This window comes from Eubalaena glacialis, chromosome 3, assembly GCF_028564815.1.
Source record: "Eubalaena glacialis isolate mEubGla1 chromosome 3, mEubGla1.1.hap2.+ XY, whole genome shotgun sequence".
Taxonomy (NCBI): domain Eukaryota; kingdom Metazoa; phylum Chordata; class Mammalia; order Artiodactyla; family Balaenidae; genus Eubalaena; species Eubalaena glacialis.
Window position 1 is genome coordinate 150,349,028 of NC_083718.1, and position 20,950 is coordinate 150,369,977.

General features: G+C 55.5%; 1 protein-coding gene across 7 annotated transcripts in view; it reads left to right on the plus strand.

Annotated features, from left to right (window-relative positions):
• Positions 1 to 5,430: 5,430 nt before the first annotated feature.
• Positions 5,431 to 20,950, plus strand: part of LRP8 (LDL receptor related protein 8) — a 78,019-nt gene continuing 62,499 nt past the window's right edge. For all 7 annotated transcript variants that reach the window (XM_061184201.1, XM_061184194.1, XM_061184197.1 and 4 more), the window contains exons 1-2: positions 5,431 to 5,554; positions 6,336 to 6,455. In XM_061184201.1, coding sequence (XP_061040184.1) covers positions 5,431 to 5,554; positions 6,336 to 6,455 — 244 coding nt within the window. The remainder of the gene's footprint in view (positions 5,555 to 6,335; positions 6,456 to 20,950) is intronic.

Sequence of the window (20,950 nt, forward strand, 5' to 3'; positions counted from 1 at the left end):
GCTAATAGCAGTAATGTTCACGATAATTGTAGATAGTCCTTATGAAGTGTTTACTGTGTACCAGAAAAAAAGAGCAACAATTATAATAGCAAACACATATATAAGGTATACCATGTACAGAAAACTCTTCTAAATACTTTACTTATATTCACATATTTCATCCTCACTAACCCTATGAGATAGTGTGGCAGCCAGTCTCCGAGATGGCCCACAGTGATTTTTGCCTCCTGGCTGTCACTCTCCTATATAGTCCTTCCCACATGGAATAGGGCTGACCTGTGAAACCAATAGGATATTGCCAAAATGATGGAGTGTAACCTCCCTAGTTAGGTCATAAAAGACATTGTGACTTCCTCCTTGCTTTTTCTCTCTCCCTCTTGGATGGGGGAAGCTGGCTGCCATGTCATAAGGACACTCAAGCAGTCCTGTGGAGAAATCTGTGTGGTGAAAAACTGAGTCATCCTGCCAACAGCTAATATGAACGTGCCAGCCATGTGAGTGAGCCAACTCAAACCCTCCAGCTGCAGTTAAACCTTCAGAAGACTACAGCCTGGCCAGCATCGTGACCCAACTAAGTTGCTCCCAAATTCCTAACCCACAGACAATGTGGGGGATGATGAATATTTGTTGTTTCGAGTTGTTGTTTTGAGTTTTGGGGTATTTTGTTATGCAGCAATAGGTAATTAATACTCTTAGGTAACATTGTCACCCCCATTTTATAGATGAGGAAATTGAGGCACAGAGAGTTCAAGTAACTTGTCACAGATCACACAGTTAACAAGTGATTTAAACCATGGCGGTTTGGATCTGTATAAAGTTCATGTAATAAATTAGAATCCCTTTTACAGGAATGAAGACACTGCTGGGAAAGAGAGAGAGAGAGAGAGGGAAACAGAGGGACAGTGGCAAAGAGAAATTGGCAATTGGTTCCCAGTACAGCATAACAGACTTAGGCTAGACTTCTGTAAAGTGATGATAATGGACAGTGGGAGAGCTCTGCTGCCCTTGCAGCTCAGCTGTGATTAGCTTGGGGCCACTGGTCTCTGTCCCTGGCTGCGTGGTTGATGCAGCCTTGGATACCTCGGGGTGGGGATGTGATGCCTGTGGGCACCCCCTCTCTGGGGCTCTTATCACCCTGCACTGACACTGTCTGCCCCCAGACAAGAGATCCTCAAGGGCAGGGATGGAGTCTTGCTCATCTGTGCCCGTTGCCTGGTACAAGGCCAGCCAGAGCAGGCTGGGGGAGGTGTATATGCAGAAGGCTCTCTGGCCCTGGCCCTGGAGAGAATTCATATGGTCACACTACCCTTTAACAAATTATCACTGGGGACACAGAAGGGACCAGGATGACCCAGTTTCTGACTTGAGCAGCTCCTTATTGGATGGAGGATACAACAATGATAGCCCAGTGCGATCAGAGAGATTGGGACACGGCGTGTTGTGGGAGGCCAGAGGGGTAGGGAGGACCTCTCTAGAGGAGGCCGGAGGACTTCCCAGAGGAGGAGGAACGTGAGCTGAGGCCCAAAGGATGCATAGAAGTCAGCCAGAGCAAGAGTGTTCTCAGCAGAGGGTACAGCCTGGCAGAGGCCTGAGGCCTGAGGCTCTCTTGGGGACAGGGTGAGGGAGTAGAATGTGCAAGGGGTGGGCCACTGGCCTCTGGTGGCTCTGAAGGCAGGACACAGAGACTTGGGATGGGCAGGGTGACATGCTGACAGCAGGTGGAATGTCACCTGTTTCTGTCTCGTGGGGAATTCATTGCACTTGGGGTTGGGCTTGAGGGTTTTCTTTGGAAACCCAGGACTGGGCGAGGCCTGTATGCTTGAGTCAGCCCAGGATGGAGAGAGAGGACAGGTGAGGACAAGAAGTCACTTGGGAACAAGTTGTACAAGGACCTCAGTGTCCATGTGGTGTATGGTGTGTGTCAAAGCTTTCTTCATTTGCCCCTCACTAGAATTAACCAACTTAAGTGCCCTGAAAAATTCCCATTTCTGCCCTCTGGGTTCAAATGCTAGGCCTGCCATTTACTAGCTGTATGACCTCCCCACCCCTTAGTTTGCTCATCTGTAAAATGGGATCAACATAAAACCTGCCTCATGGAGATGCTGTAAGGACTAAATGAGTTAAAGCGTTTAAAACACCTAGATGGTGATTGACCCACTCCCCACCTCCAGCAAGTGTACAATAAGTATTAGCTATTATTATTACTTGGTATGGTTTTCCTTTTAACCTTTTCAAGGATTTAAACATCATTTATCTAATGCCTGTTATATGCCAAGTCTTGGATCTATCCTCTGAAAATAGGGATGAATAAGACATAGTCCTCCTAGGCATACAGAAACCATGGTAAAGGCAACAACAAACAAACGTTGATCAAACATGCCCTGTGCCAGGAACCCAGAAATGCAGGAGAGCTGGTTCCTGTCCTCAGGAAGGTCACAGGTTGACTAGGGAGAGAGAGAAGTGGCCCAAATTGGGTGGGGGCTGAGAGGAGCCTGGAGAACCTCCAATGAGGGGGTTTTCGAGAGACAAGGAGTTGCCCACTTTGGCAGCTGGATGTGTGTTGGACAGTATGAGCAAAGACCCCCTTGGAGGGGAGGTCAAGGAAGGCTCAGTCTTTATTCTTTGAGTGTTAGGAAGTTATCAGGGTTTTTTGACAGGGAATTATGTTTGAATAACAGTAACATAACTAATAGCTATTATGCACCTACAGTACAGTGCATGCTATGCATCTCCTCTAATGTAATCCTCACAACCTTGTGAGGTACTGTCACCATTCCCATTTTACAGATAAAGAAACTGAGCCACAGAGGTCAAGTGAGTTGTCCAAGGTCATGGAGCTAGGAAGGGAAGGAACAGACTTAAACTCAGGCAGTCTAACCCAGAGCCCATGCTCTTAATCTCTCTACCCTGCTGCCTCTGAACTTTAATCCACACAATCTTAAAACTAGAATAGACCTTTGAAATTCCCCATCTCTATTTTGCAGATGAGAAACTGAAGCTCAGAGGTGGGAACTGACTTTCCTTGAGACCACAGAGTGAAGGAGGGGCTGAGATGAAGCAGTCAGTCTTGGCTGCAGGAGGGGCTCCAGAGTCCCAGGCATCCTGCTGTCACAGTGGTCATCGTTGTGCTTGGAACAAAATCCAAACCTCCTGCTGGGGCCTACAAAGCCCTCATGTGATCAGAACCTTGCTGACTCTGACCTCACCTGGTCACCCAACTTCTCATCACCAGCCTCCAGCCCACCTCAAGGCCTCTGTCCTGCTGGTCCCTTTGCCAGGAATGCCCTTCCAGCCAATCTTCCTATGGTTGGGCTCTGTCTTAGTCCACATGGGCTGCCATAACAAAATATCATAGATTAGGTGGCTTAAAAACAACAGAAATTTGTTGGGAGCCTGAGAAGTCCAAGATCAAGGCACTGAAAGATCAAGATGCCAGCAGATTTGGTGTCTGGTGAGAGCCCACTTCCTGTTTCATAGATGATTCTCTTCTCGATGTGTCCTCACATCGTAGAAGGGGCCAGAGATCTTTCTGGGGCCCCTTTTATAAGGGCACTAATCCCATTTATGTCCTAATTGACTCCCAAAGACCCCACTTTCAAATAGCCTCACATTTGGGATTAGGTTTTAACATATGAATTCTGGGAGGACACAAACATTCAGTCTACAGCAGGCTCCTTCTTGCCTCAGCGAAATGTCACCTCCTCAGAGAGGCCTTCCCTGGTCACCTCTCTAAAGTTACCTCCCATCACTCTCACATCACCCTACTTTATTTTTTCCATAGCAGTTATGATGATCTGAAATTATTATCATTTCTTGTTTGTTTTCTTGCTTTTGTGTCTGTCTCTCCCAACTAAGATGTAAGGTGCAGGAGAGCAAAGAGGGACGTCATCTATTTCTACACTGTATCCCTGGGTAATGCCTGGCACATAGGAGGTGCTCCATAAGTTTTTGTTGAAAGCATGCTTGCATTTCATTGTCTGTCCGTTGATGGTCTGTCTCCCCACCAATCAAGCTGGTACCATGTCTGATTCACCTTGGCACTCCTAGGCCCAGGGTTGGCACAGAGCAGAGCTGGGATGTGCTTGTTGGATGACCGAATTGCTAAGGGGCTGCCCTCTGTGGGAAGAAACAAGGCTCAGTAACAGGACTGCTGATGAGACAGAGTGGCTTCCAGGCCTGAGACTAACAGCTCCTGAAGCCCCTTCTTCTGCCCCTCTGCCATGGAGGTGAGGCAGCAAGAGAGGAGGGGAGGGTGGACCTACACTGGGCCTAGCCACCTTCCAGTCTGTCTCTTTTAGTGGCCAGTGCCCTCAAAACTCATTGTCCAAAAAGGCTGGGCTGGTTGGGCCTTGCTTACCAGCAGGTAGCTAAAATCTAGTCACCTGTACCCTGGCATAGATGAGATGGGGCTGAGACCTTCCAGGGGAGAGGTCTTATTCATGCCAGCAGAAGCAGACAGCAGCCCTGGGTGTGTGTCCCCTATTAGCAGGGATGAGGCGTCCCTTCTGTGGGGTCCCACAGTCTCTGCCCTTCTCCGTCACAGCAAGGACTACCCTGTCGTCCCTGCAGTTCCCCCCGATTGTCTGCCCCTCTGCCTGGCCCAGCAGAACACTGAATGAGAATGAATGAATCAAGTTTGTGCGCCAGACCCAAGCCACCTGCCTCACATCCTTGGCCATGGGAATTCTCACATGAGAATGCAACATAGGCACGTTAACCAGCTACACAGACGTGTAATATCCGGGTTGGAGTTTTGGAGGGTTGCAGAGGTCCATTCCTGCTCCCCCAGCTTCTCCCTGATCACACGAATCCTGGCACCCCAATCCCTGTCCACTACCATCCCTGCTCCGTGTGCACATGCCCAGGCCTGTGCACCCGGGAACATCATCTCCCCTCCCGCCCAGGTTCACTCCTAGGCCTCCCTCAGCCGCCTGTCAGCATGTCACCTCTTCCAGGCAGCCTGTGCTACTTCCCTTGCGCCGTCTGCCACCTCTGGGGGTAGGGGCCTCGCCTGGCTCATCCCAGCGTCTGCAGCGCCCAGCACGCGGCGGGCCTTGAGCAGGGTCACCGAGCGCGAGCCTAGGGAGAAGTGGACCAAGGGTATGAGGGAGGAGGGAAAGGAGGCGTCAGCGGGAGGAGCGTGGGGCGGAGGCGGCAGCGGGAGGGGGCGCGCGCGCAGGCTGAGGCAGCTCAGGCCTGGGGCCGCGCGCCCAGCCTGAGCCCGCCCCGCCGCCGAGCGTCACGGAACCTGCTTGAAATGCAGCCGAGGAGCCGGGGCGGGCTGCAGCGGCGGCGGCGGCGGCGGCGGCGGCGGCGGCGGCGGCGGCGGGGGCAGCGGCAGCCGCGGCGCCGCGGCAAGGACTCGGAGGGCTGAGGCGCGGCGGCGGCACGGGGTGCGCGGGGCGCGGCGGCCGGAGCCCGGGGCCCGCCATGGGCCGCCCCGAACGGGGCGCGCTCCGGCCGCTGGCGCTGCTGCTGCTGCTGCTGCTGCTGCTGCTGCTGCTGCAGCTCCAGCATCTCGAGGCGGCGGCGGATCCACTGCGCGGCGGCCAAGGTGCGTGCGGCCGGTCCCCGGCCCGGCTTTGCGCCGCCGGAGCGGCCAACAAAGCACGGCCCGGCGGCCGGGGGGCAGGTTGCGCCGGGGCCCCCGAGCCCGGGCCTGGCAGGGAGGCGCCCGGGTGCGACATGCTCCTCGGGACCCAGCTGTCCCTTAATTTGCCCTAGACCCCCGCCCCCGCGGGTCCCTGTGTGGTGGGCTCTGCCCTCCGGCACCTGCTCTTGGGGGATGGGCGCCGTGGGGGCCGGGCGGGCCGGGAACTTTGCTGCGGGTGATCACTGATGCTTTCGGGAGGGCTGTGTGATTCTCGCCGTTGGCGTTAATTTGACACGCGCGCTCCGCGGCGGCGATGAGCGGAGCCCGGAGACTACCCCGCCTGACAATGCGTTTCCGGCGACCCCTGCGTGTGGCAGAGAAAGAGGGGCTGCGTGCGAGGCGGATGTGCCCGCAGCGCCCAGTGCGCGTGTGGCGGCGTGTTCAGGGGCTTCCTGTGGGCTGTGTCTGCGTGGATCTCTCACTAAGGGCCGTGTGTGCGGGCGAGTGTTCTGAATGGGGGGCATACCCAAGTGGTGGGACACCGACTGTGTGTGCTTGCCACAGAGCAGCCCGTCATCCCAGCAACCCTTACCATCCTGCCCTCCTTCCTGATCGAGGGTGCCAGAGGCCTCCAGGTCGCTGGCTTCAGCATCGGGCCCTCTCCTTCACTCAGTAGACCCCTCCCCGCGGCCGGGATCGCTTGTTCCGGGGATCCGGCTCACGTCCCCTCTCCCCCGCACAGGGTCGGTCAAGGAGTGCGAAGAGGACCAGTTCCGGTGCCGGAACGAGCGCTGCATCCCCTCTGTGTGGAGATGCGACGAGGACGACGACTGCTCGGACAACAGCGACGAGGATGACTGCCGTGAGTGGCCGGCCGGGGAGGGAGGGAAAGGTGGGGGACGCCTTGCTTAGCGTCCACGTGGCTGCAGCCGCCACCGGGCCACCTGCCTGGACCTTTACTGCTGGAGCGTGCAGCCGGGAACCCTCCCGGGAGCCCCTTCCCTCCAGGCACTTAGGGACCCAGCGGGTTCTGGGCGGCCGACAGGTCCTGATGGAGCCGGGGGCGAAGCCCGGCGCAGCAAGGCCCGGGAGGAGGGCACGCCACGCCCGGGTTGCTGGGCCGGAACTGTGGGGCGGCGACGCGACGGTCCCTGCAAGCGTCTAGCTTTCTGCGATCAGGCCCTCCGGAACTCTTGCCAAGGCCCCACGGAACGCGCGCGTGTCTCAAAGTTCCAGGCAACTCTGGGCCTAGCCTCACTCCTTTTCCTGCTGGGTTTTGTGAATGAATGGGCTCCCCGGGGCCCCTGATTGGCTGTGCGAGGACCACCCCATAGGTCCCTGTGGCCGGAGCAGGCCAATCGTGGAACGGCCGGGTGTGCAGTTTTCTGGCGCCCTTGGCGTTGGGGCCCTGCCCTGGCCCCGCCTTGGCCACACCCCCGCGCCTCCCCTGGGTAGTAGGTGCAGGCGGGGCACTGGCGCCCGCTGCTTTTCTGCCTAGTCATGGTGAAGACCTTTCTTGTGCCACCCTGGTTGGCCGACTGCTCTCTCCTGCCAGCCAGACTGAGGCATGAGTCATGGGGCAGAGCAGGAAGGAGGGGGCCAGAAGGATGAGTTTGTTTCCTGGAAGGGGCGTGAGGATCCCAAGGCCGCGCGTGAACCCATGGTCACGTGCAGGTGGCCGGCCGCCTTTGCTGAGTGTGGTGTTTGTACACCCGGGCGCGACTGCTTTGGAAGTTGTTTCGTGAGGTGCACGCGGTTTCTGATGTCTGTGGGACCTGAGGCGAGTTAGCAAGCAGTTGCCACAGTGGAAGGAGTATAGTTCCAGGAACAGATAAACAGGACTCTATAAAAACACAGACGCGGGCAGTCATTCATTCATCGTTACTGAGCGCCTGCTGTATGCCAGGCACTGGGACACTTTGGAGAACAGGCCCACCCCGCAGGCCAGGGAGTGCAGGTTCTGTGGGAGGAGGGCAACAGGTGGACAGGCCCACAGTACCACGCAATGGCAAGAGGGGTAGAGGGACCACCTGGACAGGCATTGTCTGTTGAGTTATAGTGTTTTTTTTCGGGGTTTGCCAGTCAGCCTCCAGGTTCATTCTCAGACCAACCCAGATTTGGCTGTGTGACTTGGGCGCATCTTTCCCTCCTGTCTCAGTTTCCTCTCCTGACCACTTGGGCTAATGATTCCTGCCCTGGTTTTGAAGACCAGTTCTAGAAATGTAATTGAAAGTGATGCAACTAACATGTGCCGACTGTTAGCTGTGTGCCAACCACTGTGGTAAGTGCTTATCTTATATAAACTCCTGTATCTTCAGAGCAGTCCTATTTTATACACCAAAACAAACCAAAAAACACAAAACAAAAAAACCCCAAGGCACTGAGAGATCAAGTTAGTTATTCCACAGCTGTTGAGCTGCTAAGTAGGAGCTTAAATTTAAGCACCTGACTCCAGAGTTCTTAGCCTAATTATGACCCTAACCATTTCCCAATGCTACTGAAATTCTGAAAATGCCTGAGCCAGGGTAAAATGTGATAGTGAGTCTCCTCGCCCGGAGTTGTTCTTCTGTGGTTCCCTTACAGTGGGAGTGCTGAGGATGAGGCGGGGAAGTGGAAACTGTGCATTTCTGGGCTGGTTTTACCTTATCCCTGGCTCTGTATAACAACAGTTTTGTGGGGGGTGGCTGTGAAGAGCAGAAGTGTTTCTTGTCATCCCCCTTTGTAGATAAGGACTCTGGCTCAGAGAAGTTGAGTGATTTGCCTAAAGTCACACAGCTGAGAGTGACAGAACTTGGTCAGGGTGTCCACCTGCCTCCTAGCTCAGGGGCACTGTCTGCTCCAGTGGGAGTGTGGGGCAGAAGGACCCAGGAGGGTGATCTGGGTGCTTTTCATCTCCATCGAGGCTCTGGGCAAGATGGAGGAGTGAAGTAGCAGGTGGCTGGGTGACCCCAGATGGGACCAGGGCCAATCTGATGACCACTCTGGGCTCCTGCTTTCATTCTGAGATGGATGGGGTGGAGTCACAGGCAGAGAGTTAGTGAACAAAAGCAACCGACGTTGAGGGCTTTGCTGTTGGTGTCAAGTATCTGTCCCCAACACTGGATTTTTCTGGGCTTGTTTCCTCATCTGCCAAATGGGGGGTAGCTGTTGCTCCACCATCGGTTATACCCGTAGAAAGTCTTCACATGGGGCTGGTGAAGAGAAGGGAATGGATGAGTGTTCACACCACCAAGGTCTTTAGAAAGGGACCCCTAGGGGCCAGAAAGAGAAATCTTGAAGAAAGGGGTGGAAGCTTTGGGTGGTTGTATGAGGCGGCGTGGTGTTGGAAAATGGTCTTTTGTCACCCCTTCCTTCCCCATCTGGGGAGTTCCCTCCATTCCGGGCCACCTGCCCGAGCTGCATTTCTTGGAACCATCCTCCCTGCCTTATATTTGACCACTCCAACCATTCCACCCTGTGAAAGGGCCTGAATCACCCCATCTCTATACCTCTCAGCCTGCAAAATGGGGATTGCCATTTGTAAGTGAAGTCTGTGTGGGGCAAAATGAGTTCAAGCTCCCAAAGGGGCCAGAATGCAGACCATAAATTCTGAGAGCTGATGGAGGTTGGAGGGAGGGAGCTTGTATGTGGAAGAAGCCAAGGAAGGCTTTCTGGAGGAAGAGACAGCTAGGCAGGGCTTGAAAGATGGTAACTAATGCCATTCCCTCAGAGCTTACCATTTAAAAATAGGTGATGCAGTCTCCACATTATAGAGGAAGAACTGGGGTTCAGACAGGTGAAATGACTCCCCCAAATTCACACAGCTCCTCAGGGTTGGAGCTGGAACTCAAACTAAGACCTTCTAAGTGCTGAAACTTACCCGCAGCGGATGGGACTTGGCCTTTTGGAGACACAGATAGAGCTGACGGGGATGGGGAAGGGAAAGGCTCATGGGGTTTCAGTTCCCAGCTCAAAGGGCCTTCAAAGTGGAGGAAGGGGCTGGAAGCCCAGGGGCGGCCCGGCCAGGGGAAGGGGTGGGGTTCCTGGCTGCACCTGGGTCACGTAGGCCAGCTGGCGCCTTGGCCTCAGTTTCCTGTTGCTGCTTAGTGTCTGGGAGCAGAGACAGGGGTTCTGGTCTCCAGCCAGCCCTTTGCCCCCAGAGTAGTAACAGCAACAACAATGAACACTTACTGAGCACTTGCTGTGGACCAGGAGTTGTGCTGAGATTCTACACGTATCACCTCGTGCACCTCGAGTCTATAAAATGGGGTGACTCTTGGAAGTACCCACATTTTCCTCATTTTACAAAGGCACAGAGGAGTTAAGGTGTGTGATTTTTAAGTGAAACTGAAACTGCTGGGGTGTGAATGCAGGCACCCAACTAATGGAACTTGTGCTGCATCAAGCACTAGCTGACGACCTCAGGCAAGTCCTCCCAGGCCTCTGTTTCCCCATCTTGAGGGGACATCAACCCCCCCACTCCACTTCCAGCTCTGGGAAGAGCTCTGCGCTTCTCCGTGTGGATGGACTGCTTAGACAGGTGGACCGGTTGTATGCTCAGTTTCCTCTACCTGTTCAGGCTTTTTTAGGCTGCCCTGTTCTCCCAGCCCCCATCACCACTCCGTTCCAGTTTTAATAAAGAGTGGCCGCAGCAAGGTCTCCCATGGCCGAGAGTTCATTAGCTGGCAAGGCCAGGCTGCAGGAGTGCTGAGGCCTGCTGGGAAGCAGCCTTGTAAATAATTAAAGCTTGGCCACAGCTCCCAGCTGGGGCTGCAAGCCCGCATCTGGTCTTCAGTGTGCCGCCTGGCCTAGGCCATTCTCACACCCCTGACACGAGGCCCAGCTTCGTGTCCTTTTTTGGATGGAGTCATCTGACAGATCGTGCTGCTCTCTCTGAACCTCGGTTTCCTCATCTGACTCACCAGCTCCACCATTCGGAGTCCTCCCGAAGCTCCCATGTACCCATAGGATAGGGTCAGCTTAGACTCCTCTGCATCTGGCCCTCTGTGACCAGCTTCCGCTGCCCACTGCCTTCCAGCCCCTTCCTGCTCTTCCTATGAACCTGTGACACCAAACTTCTGTCACATTCTGGCCTTCCTACTGCTTCTTACTGCTAGGCTTTTGCACGTGCCATTCCATCTGTGTGGAACACTTTCTGCTCCCTCACCTGGGTACCTTCTTTTTGTTGTCTTAGAATCATCAGTGCAGGTATCACCTCCTCCAGAAAGCCCTCCCTGCTACCCTCTTTCCCCAGGGCCTGAGATACAGGAGTCGAAAGAGGGGACTTAGAGATGTGTGTTGGAATAACTCAATGTGGCCTTGAATCAGATACTCCTGGTTTTCTATCCCAACTGTGACCTCTGGCTGAATGGCCTTGGAGGTGATAATAGTTTCTCCCTCCCAGTGATGAGGACTAAGTGAGATAATGTGCCTGGTAAGCAGTAGGTGTTCAATGAATGGCAGTGGGTCTGTCCGTTCCTGGAGGAGGAGTTTCACTGAGGTCTCTAGATACCTGTCTGCCAGGACCCCCTGGTTCTCCTGCCCGCATTTGCTTAGCCCGAGATCCAAAGGCTCCCGCAGCTGAGGCGTGCCTCAGCCAGAGGGTTCCCCAGCCACAGTGGAGGTGGTCCCAAGGCCATTCGGCCCTGAGATGGACCTGGGAGTGGAGAAAGGTACCCAGGGAGGGCCTGAGGGAAGAAATGAATCAAACAGGCCTGGTTGGTCTCAGTGAATGAGTGGCCGGGGCCCTGGGAGGGGCAGAGGAAGGCTTCCCTCAGGCCGTATGCTTGTCCCAAGGCTGGTTTCCAGACCTGTCTGTGCCTGGGACGGGGAGGAAGCCCTACAGCCCCCATGGCTCTGCCCCGCAGGGCCTAAGCTTCTCCCTTCACTAGGGCCAGGTCAGTGTCTCTGCGGCTGGCCCCAGCAGGCCTTGGGAGTGTTTGCTGAAGACTCTCCCATGGGCCTTCCGAGGGGCTCTCCTGGGACGGAGTTCCCCTCTGGGAACCCCCGGGCTTTCTCAGGCCTGCTGGGGGTTCTGAGTGCAATAGGCCTCAGGGCTGGTTGGCTTAGTCCTCTCGGTTGTCTGCAGGCAGCTGACTTGACAGTTTTCCCTCCTTGGGGAGATAGCAACAGCAGGTGAAACCAGAGAGATGCCCCCAGGGAGAGGGTGAGGAGCGAGATGACCCAGAGGGCTGATGGAGCAGGAGGGTATAGGCTTATTTGTGCCACCCTTCAGGGCTGTTACCAAGTGGAAGTCTCCTGGCCCAGGGTCAGTGGTCAGACCCCCAGGCCACTGCCATTCCCATGAAGCCAGTCCTGGGCCTAGGGGAGGGTATGGGGCCCTGCTCTGGGGGCTGGGCAGCCAGGCCTCGGGGCCCTGGATCTCAGCAGCACTGGTAACACCTGCTCTGCAAATGCCTGCATGCCCAGATCACCCAGTCTTTGAAGGCCTGGTGGAGATGCCACCTCCCCCAGGTGGCCTTCCCTGACCTCTTGTCCTCTTGCTCCCTAGTCCCTGAGCTTCTACAACATGTCCCTGTCCTCCCCTCGGTCTCAGATCTGTCTTCTCCACATTGTCTGCTCTGCTGTCCTTGTGCTGAGCACGAGGGATTCCAAAATAAATAGCTCCCTTGAGGGAATTACTAATAACAGATACTGGCTACTTACCCCCATGCCTGGCACCATGTTGGACAATCTGCATTCATTAACGTTACTACTCACAACCCTGTGAGGGCTGTTTTCTTATTATTCCCTTTTTAAAGATGATGAGACTGAGGCTCAAAGAGAAGTGACTTGGCCAATGTCATGATGTTTGAGTGCTAGAGCCAGGATTTGGCCCAGGCCTGTCCACTCTGGAGCCTGGACTCTTCCTTAGCATCTTCCTCTCTGAGCTTTGTCTACCCAGTTAGGGTCAGAGGGCCTGGGGCTCAGAGGGCATGGAAGAAGAGGGTGAGGGGCTGCAGTGTCCAGTGATGCCTCCCTGCGCTACAGGTTTCTGTCTAGGAGGGACCGTCTTTTCTGGAGACCGCATGGAGCCCCAACATAAGGCCCCCCTTGTCCAGCACCCCCCATGAGTGTGACCCTCCACAGTTTCCAAGGGCCTTCCTTGGCCATTGCCTGTGGGGTGGTGAGTACTGTTTCCATTGTACAGATAGGGAAACTGAGGACCCAGTGATATGTCTCCGATGCAGATGACTTCAAGGAGTGTCATTTCCAAAATTACCATCCTTCCTCAGAAAAGGCCAAGAGCCCAAGTCATCCAAAATGTGGACTTTGGTTCTCTGACCCCCATGCAATTCGCTGACTCTAGGTCTCATACATACATACTTTTCTTCTGCTTGGATTGTCCTTCCCTGGCTTCTACCCATCCTTCAAAACCCAGCTCATTACCACGTCCATGAAGCCTTCCCTGTCTTCCTGGTGTGATCTAACCTCTCCTATGTCTGGATGCCCATGGCTTTGTGCACCCTTGTAATAGCCCATCGTAGGAGCTCGTGGTTGCTGGGAGTGTCTGTGGTGGGGGACCACAGGGCCTGGCCCAGAGCCGAGGCATTTGAGGGATGGTGTATGCCTGAATGAATGGACTGAGGAAATGTCACCCACTTTTGAGGGTGAGAAGCTGATATCGGTCAGATGTAGGGGACCCAGGGGCCTCTGAGAAGGCCCTGAGGTGTCCTTGAAGCTGGAGAAGGGAGCTGGGCGTCCTTTAGGGACCATAGTCAGGCCCCCTCTTGTGAGCTGGGTCACCTAAAGCCCCGAGGGCACCAGTGACATCCACAGTCACATAGGGCCTGGGCACGCAGGCCTCTCAGTGCTCACCCTGCAAACTTGGGAGCTTCCCAGCCCCAGGCTTCAGAAGGTGAAACCGAGGCCCTGGTGGCTGGACATCAGCTCCAGGTGTCAGCGGGGACCCATTCTCAGAACTAGGGTATCCTCCGTTCCTGGGTGGGACTGAGTCAGAACAGTACGCTCCCAACTCCCACCTGCTGCCACCCCGCCTGCCCTTTCCTTTCCCTGCTGGACCAGGGAGCAAGGTGTTCTCAGGCTGCAGGCAGGCACTGGCTCCTGCACACAGAAAGGGACCGCAGGTGCACACTGCCCCTGGCTGCGGCCTGCTGCCCACCCCCAGATCGCTGGGAACTCGTCTAAAATAAAATTGTTAACTATAGTAAGAGTTCATGAGCATGCTCACTGCTGGGGGCTTTCTCATGCAAGACCTCCCTCAGCCGGTGCCTGGAAGCATCATCACTGCACTTCACAGAGAAAGAGCCGAGGCTCTGAGAGGTGAAGTCACTTGCCCCAGGCAGGTCAGCGGGTCAGCGGCAGGACTGGGCCATGCCTGTCTGGCTGCATTGTGACACAGGTGAAAGGAAGAGATACACGTTCACACATCCCAGTCACAGCTGCAGTGGGAGTGGCCTGGGGTGTGCTGCGACCGCCCTTCCTGTCTAGGTACCCCAGGCATCCGTCCTTGCCAGCCCCTGCCAGTGGGTGTACCAGCTCCCTCCTGAGCAGCTCTGGCCCCTGGGTGCCCCCAAGCATGAGCGCGGCCCCAGGTGGCAGTTTTGATCATCAGTCGTGCTCGCCATGGCTCCTCTTACAAGCCGGTGTATGTCACAGGCCCTAGGAATGGCCCCTCGGCTGGAGTGGCTCAGGAGCGGGCCCTGCCTGTGAGCTCCCCCATCCCCCTGCACCTGGTTTGACCTCCCTGACCCTGGCAGGGCCCAGGCCAGGTGCCCACAAGCCGGCTGCTTTGGGGACGAGGAACCCAGCTTATTATCAGGCCCCTTGGAACACCCTCTAGTGACTAGGAGAGTCACCCGGAGAGGCAGGGCCATGGGGCTCCTAGGTCCACACAGTTCCCATGACCCCTCACGGCCTCCACACACCTGCCCCTTGGATATGGCAGCCCAAAGCCTCTCTGAGGTCTGCCAGTCTGGGAGTACATGGGAATGGTCAATGTGACCACCGCCCTCCCTTGGTCACTGGCTTTGAGATGCTACAAGGGACTTTACCCCAGCCGCTCTGGAGACTATTTCAGCTTCCGGCCCTCTCGGCCTATTCGAAACACAATATGGCCTTTTCCAGTTTGTGCCTCACAGCTGCTCTGGGAGGAAGGTGGTGCAGGAGTTCATTATCGCCCCCATTTTCCTGATGAGGAAAGTGAGGCTCAGCAAGGGCGTGGGGCTCGCCTGGGGCCACACAGCCTGTTACTGGTAGTGCTGAAGCTGAAACTCACTTCAATTGATTTCCTTTATTTTTCCAACGGAAGTAAGTTTTTCTGATTATATAAAGGTAATTTCATACTTGTAATTTAAAGAAAAGAAAACACACAGACAATTCAGAAAAGGGAAAAGAGGAAGGTAGGAGTCCCCCTTGGTTATACCACCGTGGGAGCTGCCTGTCCTCCCAGAGGTGTTCTTGCATTCTCTGCATGCGAGCTGGTGTGCATGAACATGTGTGTTTCTGGGGGTTTTTTTGTTTGTTTTTTGAGTGTTTTTGCAAAACGAGCGTGTGTTATGCCAGTTGTTTTCTCCCCACATCATGCACATCTTTCAGTGTCAGTAACAGTAGATACGTATTATCGTTTTAAAGGGCTAGATAGTAGTCCCCTGCATGAATCTTCCCTAGTTTAATGACACAGTCTCCTATTGATAGACATGTGTTTAGTTGGTTTTATATATATATATATATATATATATATATATATATATTTTTTTTTTTCCCTGTTCTACACAGTGCTGGGGTGAATGTCAGTACTACACCTTTGTGCATTTGTCTGGTTCTTCCCTTAAGGGAAAGTCCTAGGAAAGGCATGGCTGAGCATGTGTGTTTTCATCCTCACCTTGTCGCTCTCCTTCAAGGAGATGTTTTCCTATCTCACAACACCCCCTGGCTCCCCATGGCCCTTCCCAGCCAGGCTGGCGGCCCGCAGGACCTCCCTCTTCCTTGAGCACAGGGTCACCTCACCCTGGCCCCGTGGGGCAGACAAAGTAGCCAGATCCAGGCCTCACAAAACAAAGCAAAGAGAAGGGACAACTGTGTTCTGGCCCCAAGGACTCCCCACCCCCACCAAAGAAAACGGAAGGGAGTATAACTGGTCTTCATTTTTCTCAAGATATTTGTAGAATCTGTCTCCTCCACAGCTTCATAAAAGTTGTTTTGCCCCTGCCCCTAACTTGCTGTGTGACCCTGCGTGAGGGGCTCTCCCTCTCTGAACTTCATCTCCCCTTTATCCATTGGTCCTTGCTCCACCTGCACTGGAACCAGCACTCTGAGCAGATTTCTTCTCCCTGGAGCTGGGCTCAGGACCAGTCCTGGCCTGGGGGAGGGGGACCTGTGGCCCTCGAGCTCCTTAATGCCTGGTGAGGGTTGGTAGGAGTGTACCTGGCTTTGTGGGTGGATTCCAGGCAGGCAGATGGAGGGTAGCTGGGCTTTTTAGGGTCCACTTCCAGAACTCAGCCCTAAGACCCAGGTTCCTTGGACCACTTTCCCTTTTGTCTTCTTCCTGTGCCCGTGACTGCATTGGATGCAGTGGAGTGATGGAGAAAAATGGAGTCAGGCCACCAGCCCTGTGACCCACCAGCCAGGGTCCCTGGTATGGGTCTTATGTTCTGAGCTTTAGATCCTTGGTCTCTGAAATGGGGATGATGAGCCCACCTCTCAGAGGTGTGCAGGCTGATGTAAAGTGTTCTGCCCAGACCTGGCCCTGAAGTGAGCATCCCCTTTCCCCTTCCCGAGCCCGTGATCCCCGCCAAGTAGAAGCGACCGTCAACAGCTTTCCTTCTCCTCCTCCAAGGACATAACAAGAGGGCAGTTGCTGAAATAGCAGCAGGAGAGATGTAGGTCAGCTGGCCAGTTGGGAGGACTCGGCTGCCTGGGAGAACAGCAGCTTCTCGGACTGGGAGGGGCCGTAGGAATCATTTTATCCACTGCCATCTGCACCGGGGGCCCCAGGGTGGCTGCTTCCTGGGTGGCCTAGGGGAGCTGGTTAAGCAGAGAGAACCAAGGAGAGCTGGTTAACCATCCGGGCCTGGCATAGTTAGTTATCTAGGAGGGGACCTTGGTTCACCAGTGGGTCCAGTTTAACATCAGAGAGTTGGCAGCTGATGAGAGGCAGGAAGGGCCCGTCGGCCCAGGTTAAGCTGCTGGTATGAATAGCTGGAGGCCAAGGGTGGGCTTTCCTGGTGGCGTGAATCCAGGGATATTCACGCCAGTGATCCTCCCACCCTCCCTCCCTCTCCACTTCCTGGACCCCGAGCTGCCATCTGCTGCCCCCATCACCCTCAGAGCCGCACTCAGCCATGTGCACCGGCACACGTGCGTGTGCATGGAGTGTGCGTGCGCAGAGAGCGGGTGTGCACCAGGAGGGAGGTGACTGTTCTGGACGCACAGAGGCTGCAGAGACAAGGTGACGCTCTTCCTCCCATGCTGGCCAAGGCCGCCCAGCCAAGGCAAAGCCAAAGCCACCCACTGGGCTGTTTGTGGCGGGGAATTATTTGTAGCTGGAGAGGTGCCAGCAGTCTCTGTTCCCAGCCTGCCCCCTGCCATGGCAGCCTCTCCCCTCCAAGCCTCAGCCTATAGCCCCCTGTCTGCACCCACCCACGCCCCACCCAGAGGGCTGAGGTTGATATAAATGCCATGGCCCGGAGACCAGGCCCACCTCAGCTCCACCCCTGCTCCTACCTTACCTAATGGCCATCAGCAGGTCTCTGCCCCTCTTGGGTCTCTGCTCATTGGGAGCGGGGCATCTCCAGGCCCCTCTCAGCCCCAGTTCTCTGGGATTCTTTTGTTTTCCCCTGAGAACCACGGAGTTCACAGGAGCTCCGCCATGACCAGGACCCAGACGTGGCGGTCCAAGGAGCTGCCCCCGTTCCCTGAGGCCCAGAAGGCCCAGAGCAGGGAGCAAGGGCTGTGAAATCCAACCCATCGCACAGGGGATGTGGCTAAACCATATGTGCAAAGCCGGAACCAACTGTTTATTAGCAGCACCTATATCCACTCGGGGGTTTCCGCCTGTTTATTTTTTTGCTGAGTCTGACCAGGCCAATTCTTTAATACCTGTAGCCCCAGGCTTTAAATATGCTGCATATGTAATGCTCTCATGTCTCCCCCTCTTTTCGTCCCCCATCTGCACAACTGCCTGCTTCTTGGAGGTGCATGGACAAGGCAAACACATGGCCTCCCAGTGTCAGCTGGACTGGGGTTTCCACTGCAGTCCTTCCATGTCCTAGTTGGAGGCCTGGGACAAGTTGCTCGAATCTGAACCCCAGACTCCTGCTCTGTGCACGCGGGTAATGAGCAATTCCTGGTCTGGGTACAGTATCTGAAGCCTCATTGTGTCTCACAGAGCCAGTCGGTTCTTCCTACACCAGGAACTGGGCCATACCAGGACACAGAGGTCTGCCAGCCGTGTGGTTGGAGCCCCTGTTCTCTCTGCCACCCCTTCTCCCAGACCCCTCGCCCTCCCTCTCCCTGGCCTTTGGCCTCTCCCACACTTGCAAATTCTGCACTGAGTTCTCCCCCTGGAAGCAGAGGCCTGAGCCCTTGTCGCTGTTGATCCGTTACGAGCGAGTCCCAGCCAGGCTCTCACCCTCACCACACCAGGAGCCAGGTAGCTTCACCTTGTCGCTGACTTGCTGAGGGACTTGGGCAAGTCTCTGCTCCTCCCTGGGCCTCAGTTTTCCCACCTGTGAGGATTGGATCAGAAGTTTGAGTCACTTTGGACAGCTTTTGAAATTCAGATTCCCTGACCCCTGTCTAGGTCTGACTCCAAACCTCTGCTTGTTGTGCGGCCAGGTGGGAGCCATAGACATGGGGGTGGGAAGCCCCCCAGGTCCCCTACGTCTGACTGCCTCTGCATTGCCTCATCCATGAGCGACTCCACTGTGACTCAGATAACAGCAGGGCCTCTAACTAGGCTGCCTGGGATCGAGTCCATCCTTCACCGCTTCCTAGCTGTGGGACCCTAGGCAAGTTACTTCACCTCTCTGAGCACTTGTCTCCTCTCTAAAATGGAGCCATCAACACCTAACCCTCTAGGTGGTTGGACGATTATATGAGTTTGTTTAGGAAAAGCACCAAGAATAGTGTCTGGACGTGATCAGTGCTCCATTCAAGATTTGCTCCACTTATTTCGACCTCTTTTTCTGAACCTCCATCTCCCATTTGTCCTTTAGGAATCCCCTCCCATGCCAGGCTGCTGCACTGCTGGGTGGGCTGCGAGGGGCCAGGGAGCGCCCCCAGATGTCACCTTTGTCCCTGCTTCTTCCCCCACGGCCCCAGGCCATAACTTACTGTCCTAATTTAATTAGGAAGAGTCCTTCCAGGGACCTCATTAGGAAATGAGCCCAGAGCCTTGGGGACCTCCAGGAGGGGTGGGGTGCAGGAGGAGGTTGCATTGTGTCTGATCCTGCCCAGCCCTTGGCCCCGTGCCCCAAATGTGCCCAGGAAGATAAGGGAGCCCAGCCCCTTAGACCTGTGACATGGAGTGTGGGCAGCCAGGGCCTCCGTCCTCTGCCCCCTGCCCAGCTTTGGCCTCACGCCCCTGGATGGGGGTGGGGAAGATTGAGAGATGAGGTTTCTCTTGTTCTGCTCCACCTGCCCCTGGTGCCCGATGCCTCTGGCCTGGCACAGAGCAAGACTTGGTGAATGTGTGTTGAGTGAATGAATGAGTGAGCTGTGGCTCTTGGGGCTGGAGCAGCATCTTTTTTTTTTTTTAACTTTTATTTATTTATTCATTTTTATTTTTGTCTGTGTTGGGTCTTCGTTTCTGTGCGAGGGCTTTCTCTAGTTGCGGCAAGCGGGGGCCACTTTCCATCACGGTGCGCGGGCCTCTCACTGTCGCGGCCTCTCTTGTTGCGGAGCACAGGCTCCAGACTTGCAGGCTCAGTAGTTGTGGCTCACGGGCCTAGTTGCTCCGCGGCATGTGGGATCTTCCCAGACCAGGGCTCGAACCCGTGTCCCCTGCATTGGCAGGCAGACTCTCAAACACTGCGCCACCAGGGAAGCCCTGGAGCAGCATCTTCATTTGGCCAAAGCAGCCTCCCCACCCCCATCCCAATGCAGGAATCCCCTCAGCAGCCCCAGGGGCTAGAGTTGGGGAGGGGGGGATTGTCTGTTTGAATACCTCCAGGGACAGGGAGCTCACTAAGCAACCTGATAGCTTTTTCTGTCCCTGGATAGCCCTTCCTGTTACAAAATCTGTCTTCCTTTCAATCTCAAATCTGTCTCCTGTGACGCTCGTGCCCCACCCAGCTCCCAGCTCTGTTTCTGGGACCTCTGCTCACAAACACGGCCCCCTCCCTTCACTCCAAGCCTGCTCAGTGTCCCTTCCTGGCCTGTGATAGCTGACATGCTGTGTGGCCTCGGGTAAGGCCTATCCCCTCTCTGTCCACTGCTTCTTGGGGCCTGGTGGGCTGCACACTCTGGGCTCTATAAATACTGGCTGCTTTCTGTAACCGTGACCTACCTCCCAAGGAAGTGGGGGGCTGAAGACAGATGTGCCATGGCCAGCAGTAAAGGTGACACCTCTGCAGACAGCTTGTCTCCGGCTCAGCAAGGTGGCAGTGCCCAGACCCTGTGATGACCTGTGGCCGGGCACATGGGCACTGGGGGCTGTGCATGGACCTCTTCTGCCCTGAGGCCAGTCCACAGCATGGACACGGCCCTGGCCTTGGTTAGGAACCTGGGAGACATCACAGCCCCCGTCTCCCTTACCACCGAGGCCTGAGCCTCCCCTCCTACTTGCTGGTCCAGGCCCTTTCCCCATCCCACTTCAGCCTCCCCAGACCATGGCAGCAGCACCAACCTCGTCTCTGTTCCCTTCCTCCCGTCCATTCTCTGCTCTGCCACCGAGCGCTCAGACACGCGGAGCTTTGTCCTGCCCTTGCTCAGCGTCCTACAGGGACGTCCCCCACTCACAGGATAGTCTGCTTGCTAACATTCAGGGCCCTTCAACGCCCAAACACATACCTGGCATCTCTCCTGCTGCAGACCTCACCATCCACTTGTCCCCCCAAACCCCATGGCTCTGTGCTCCAGCCACACCCCACATGTGTTTGATGTCACAGGGGCATCATCACACTCTCACATGTGGGTCCCTCTGCCTGGAAGGCCCTTCCTCTGCTTGTCCAGCCCCACTTTGCTTCAAGAGTCTCCATTTCCAGGGAGCCTTCACACCCCAGCTGAGTCAGGGGCTCCTCTGGGCTCCCCCGTCCCTGTGTTTCCTTCCGTCTCCATCCTTGCCACTCTGCATCAGCATGGTCCGATTAAGAGTCTGTGGTTCACACCAGACCACGGGCCTCAGGAGGATGGGGCAGGGGGACCTGGCTAGGACCTGCGGAGAAGCAGGGAAGGGAGGAGAGCGGGTGGGGCTCT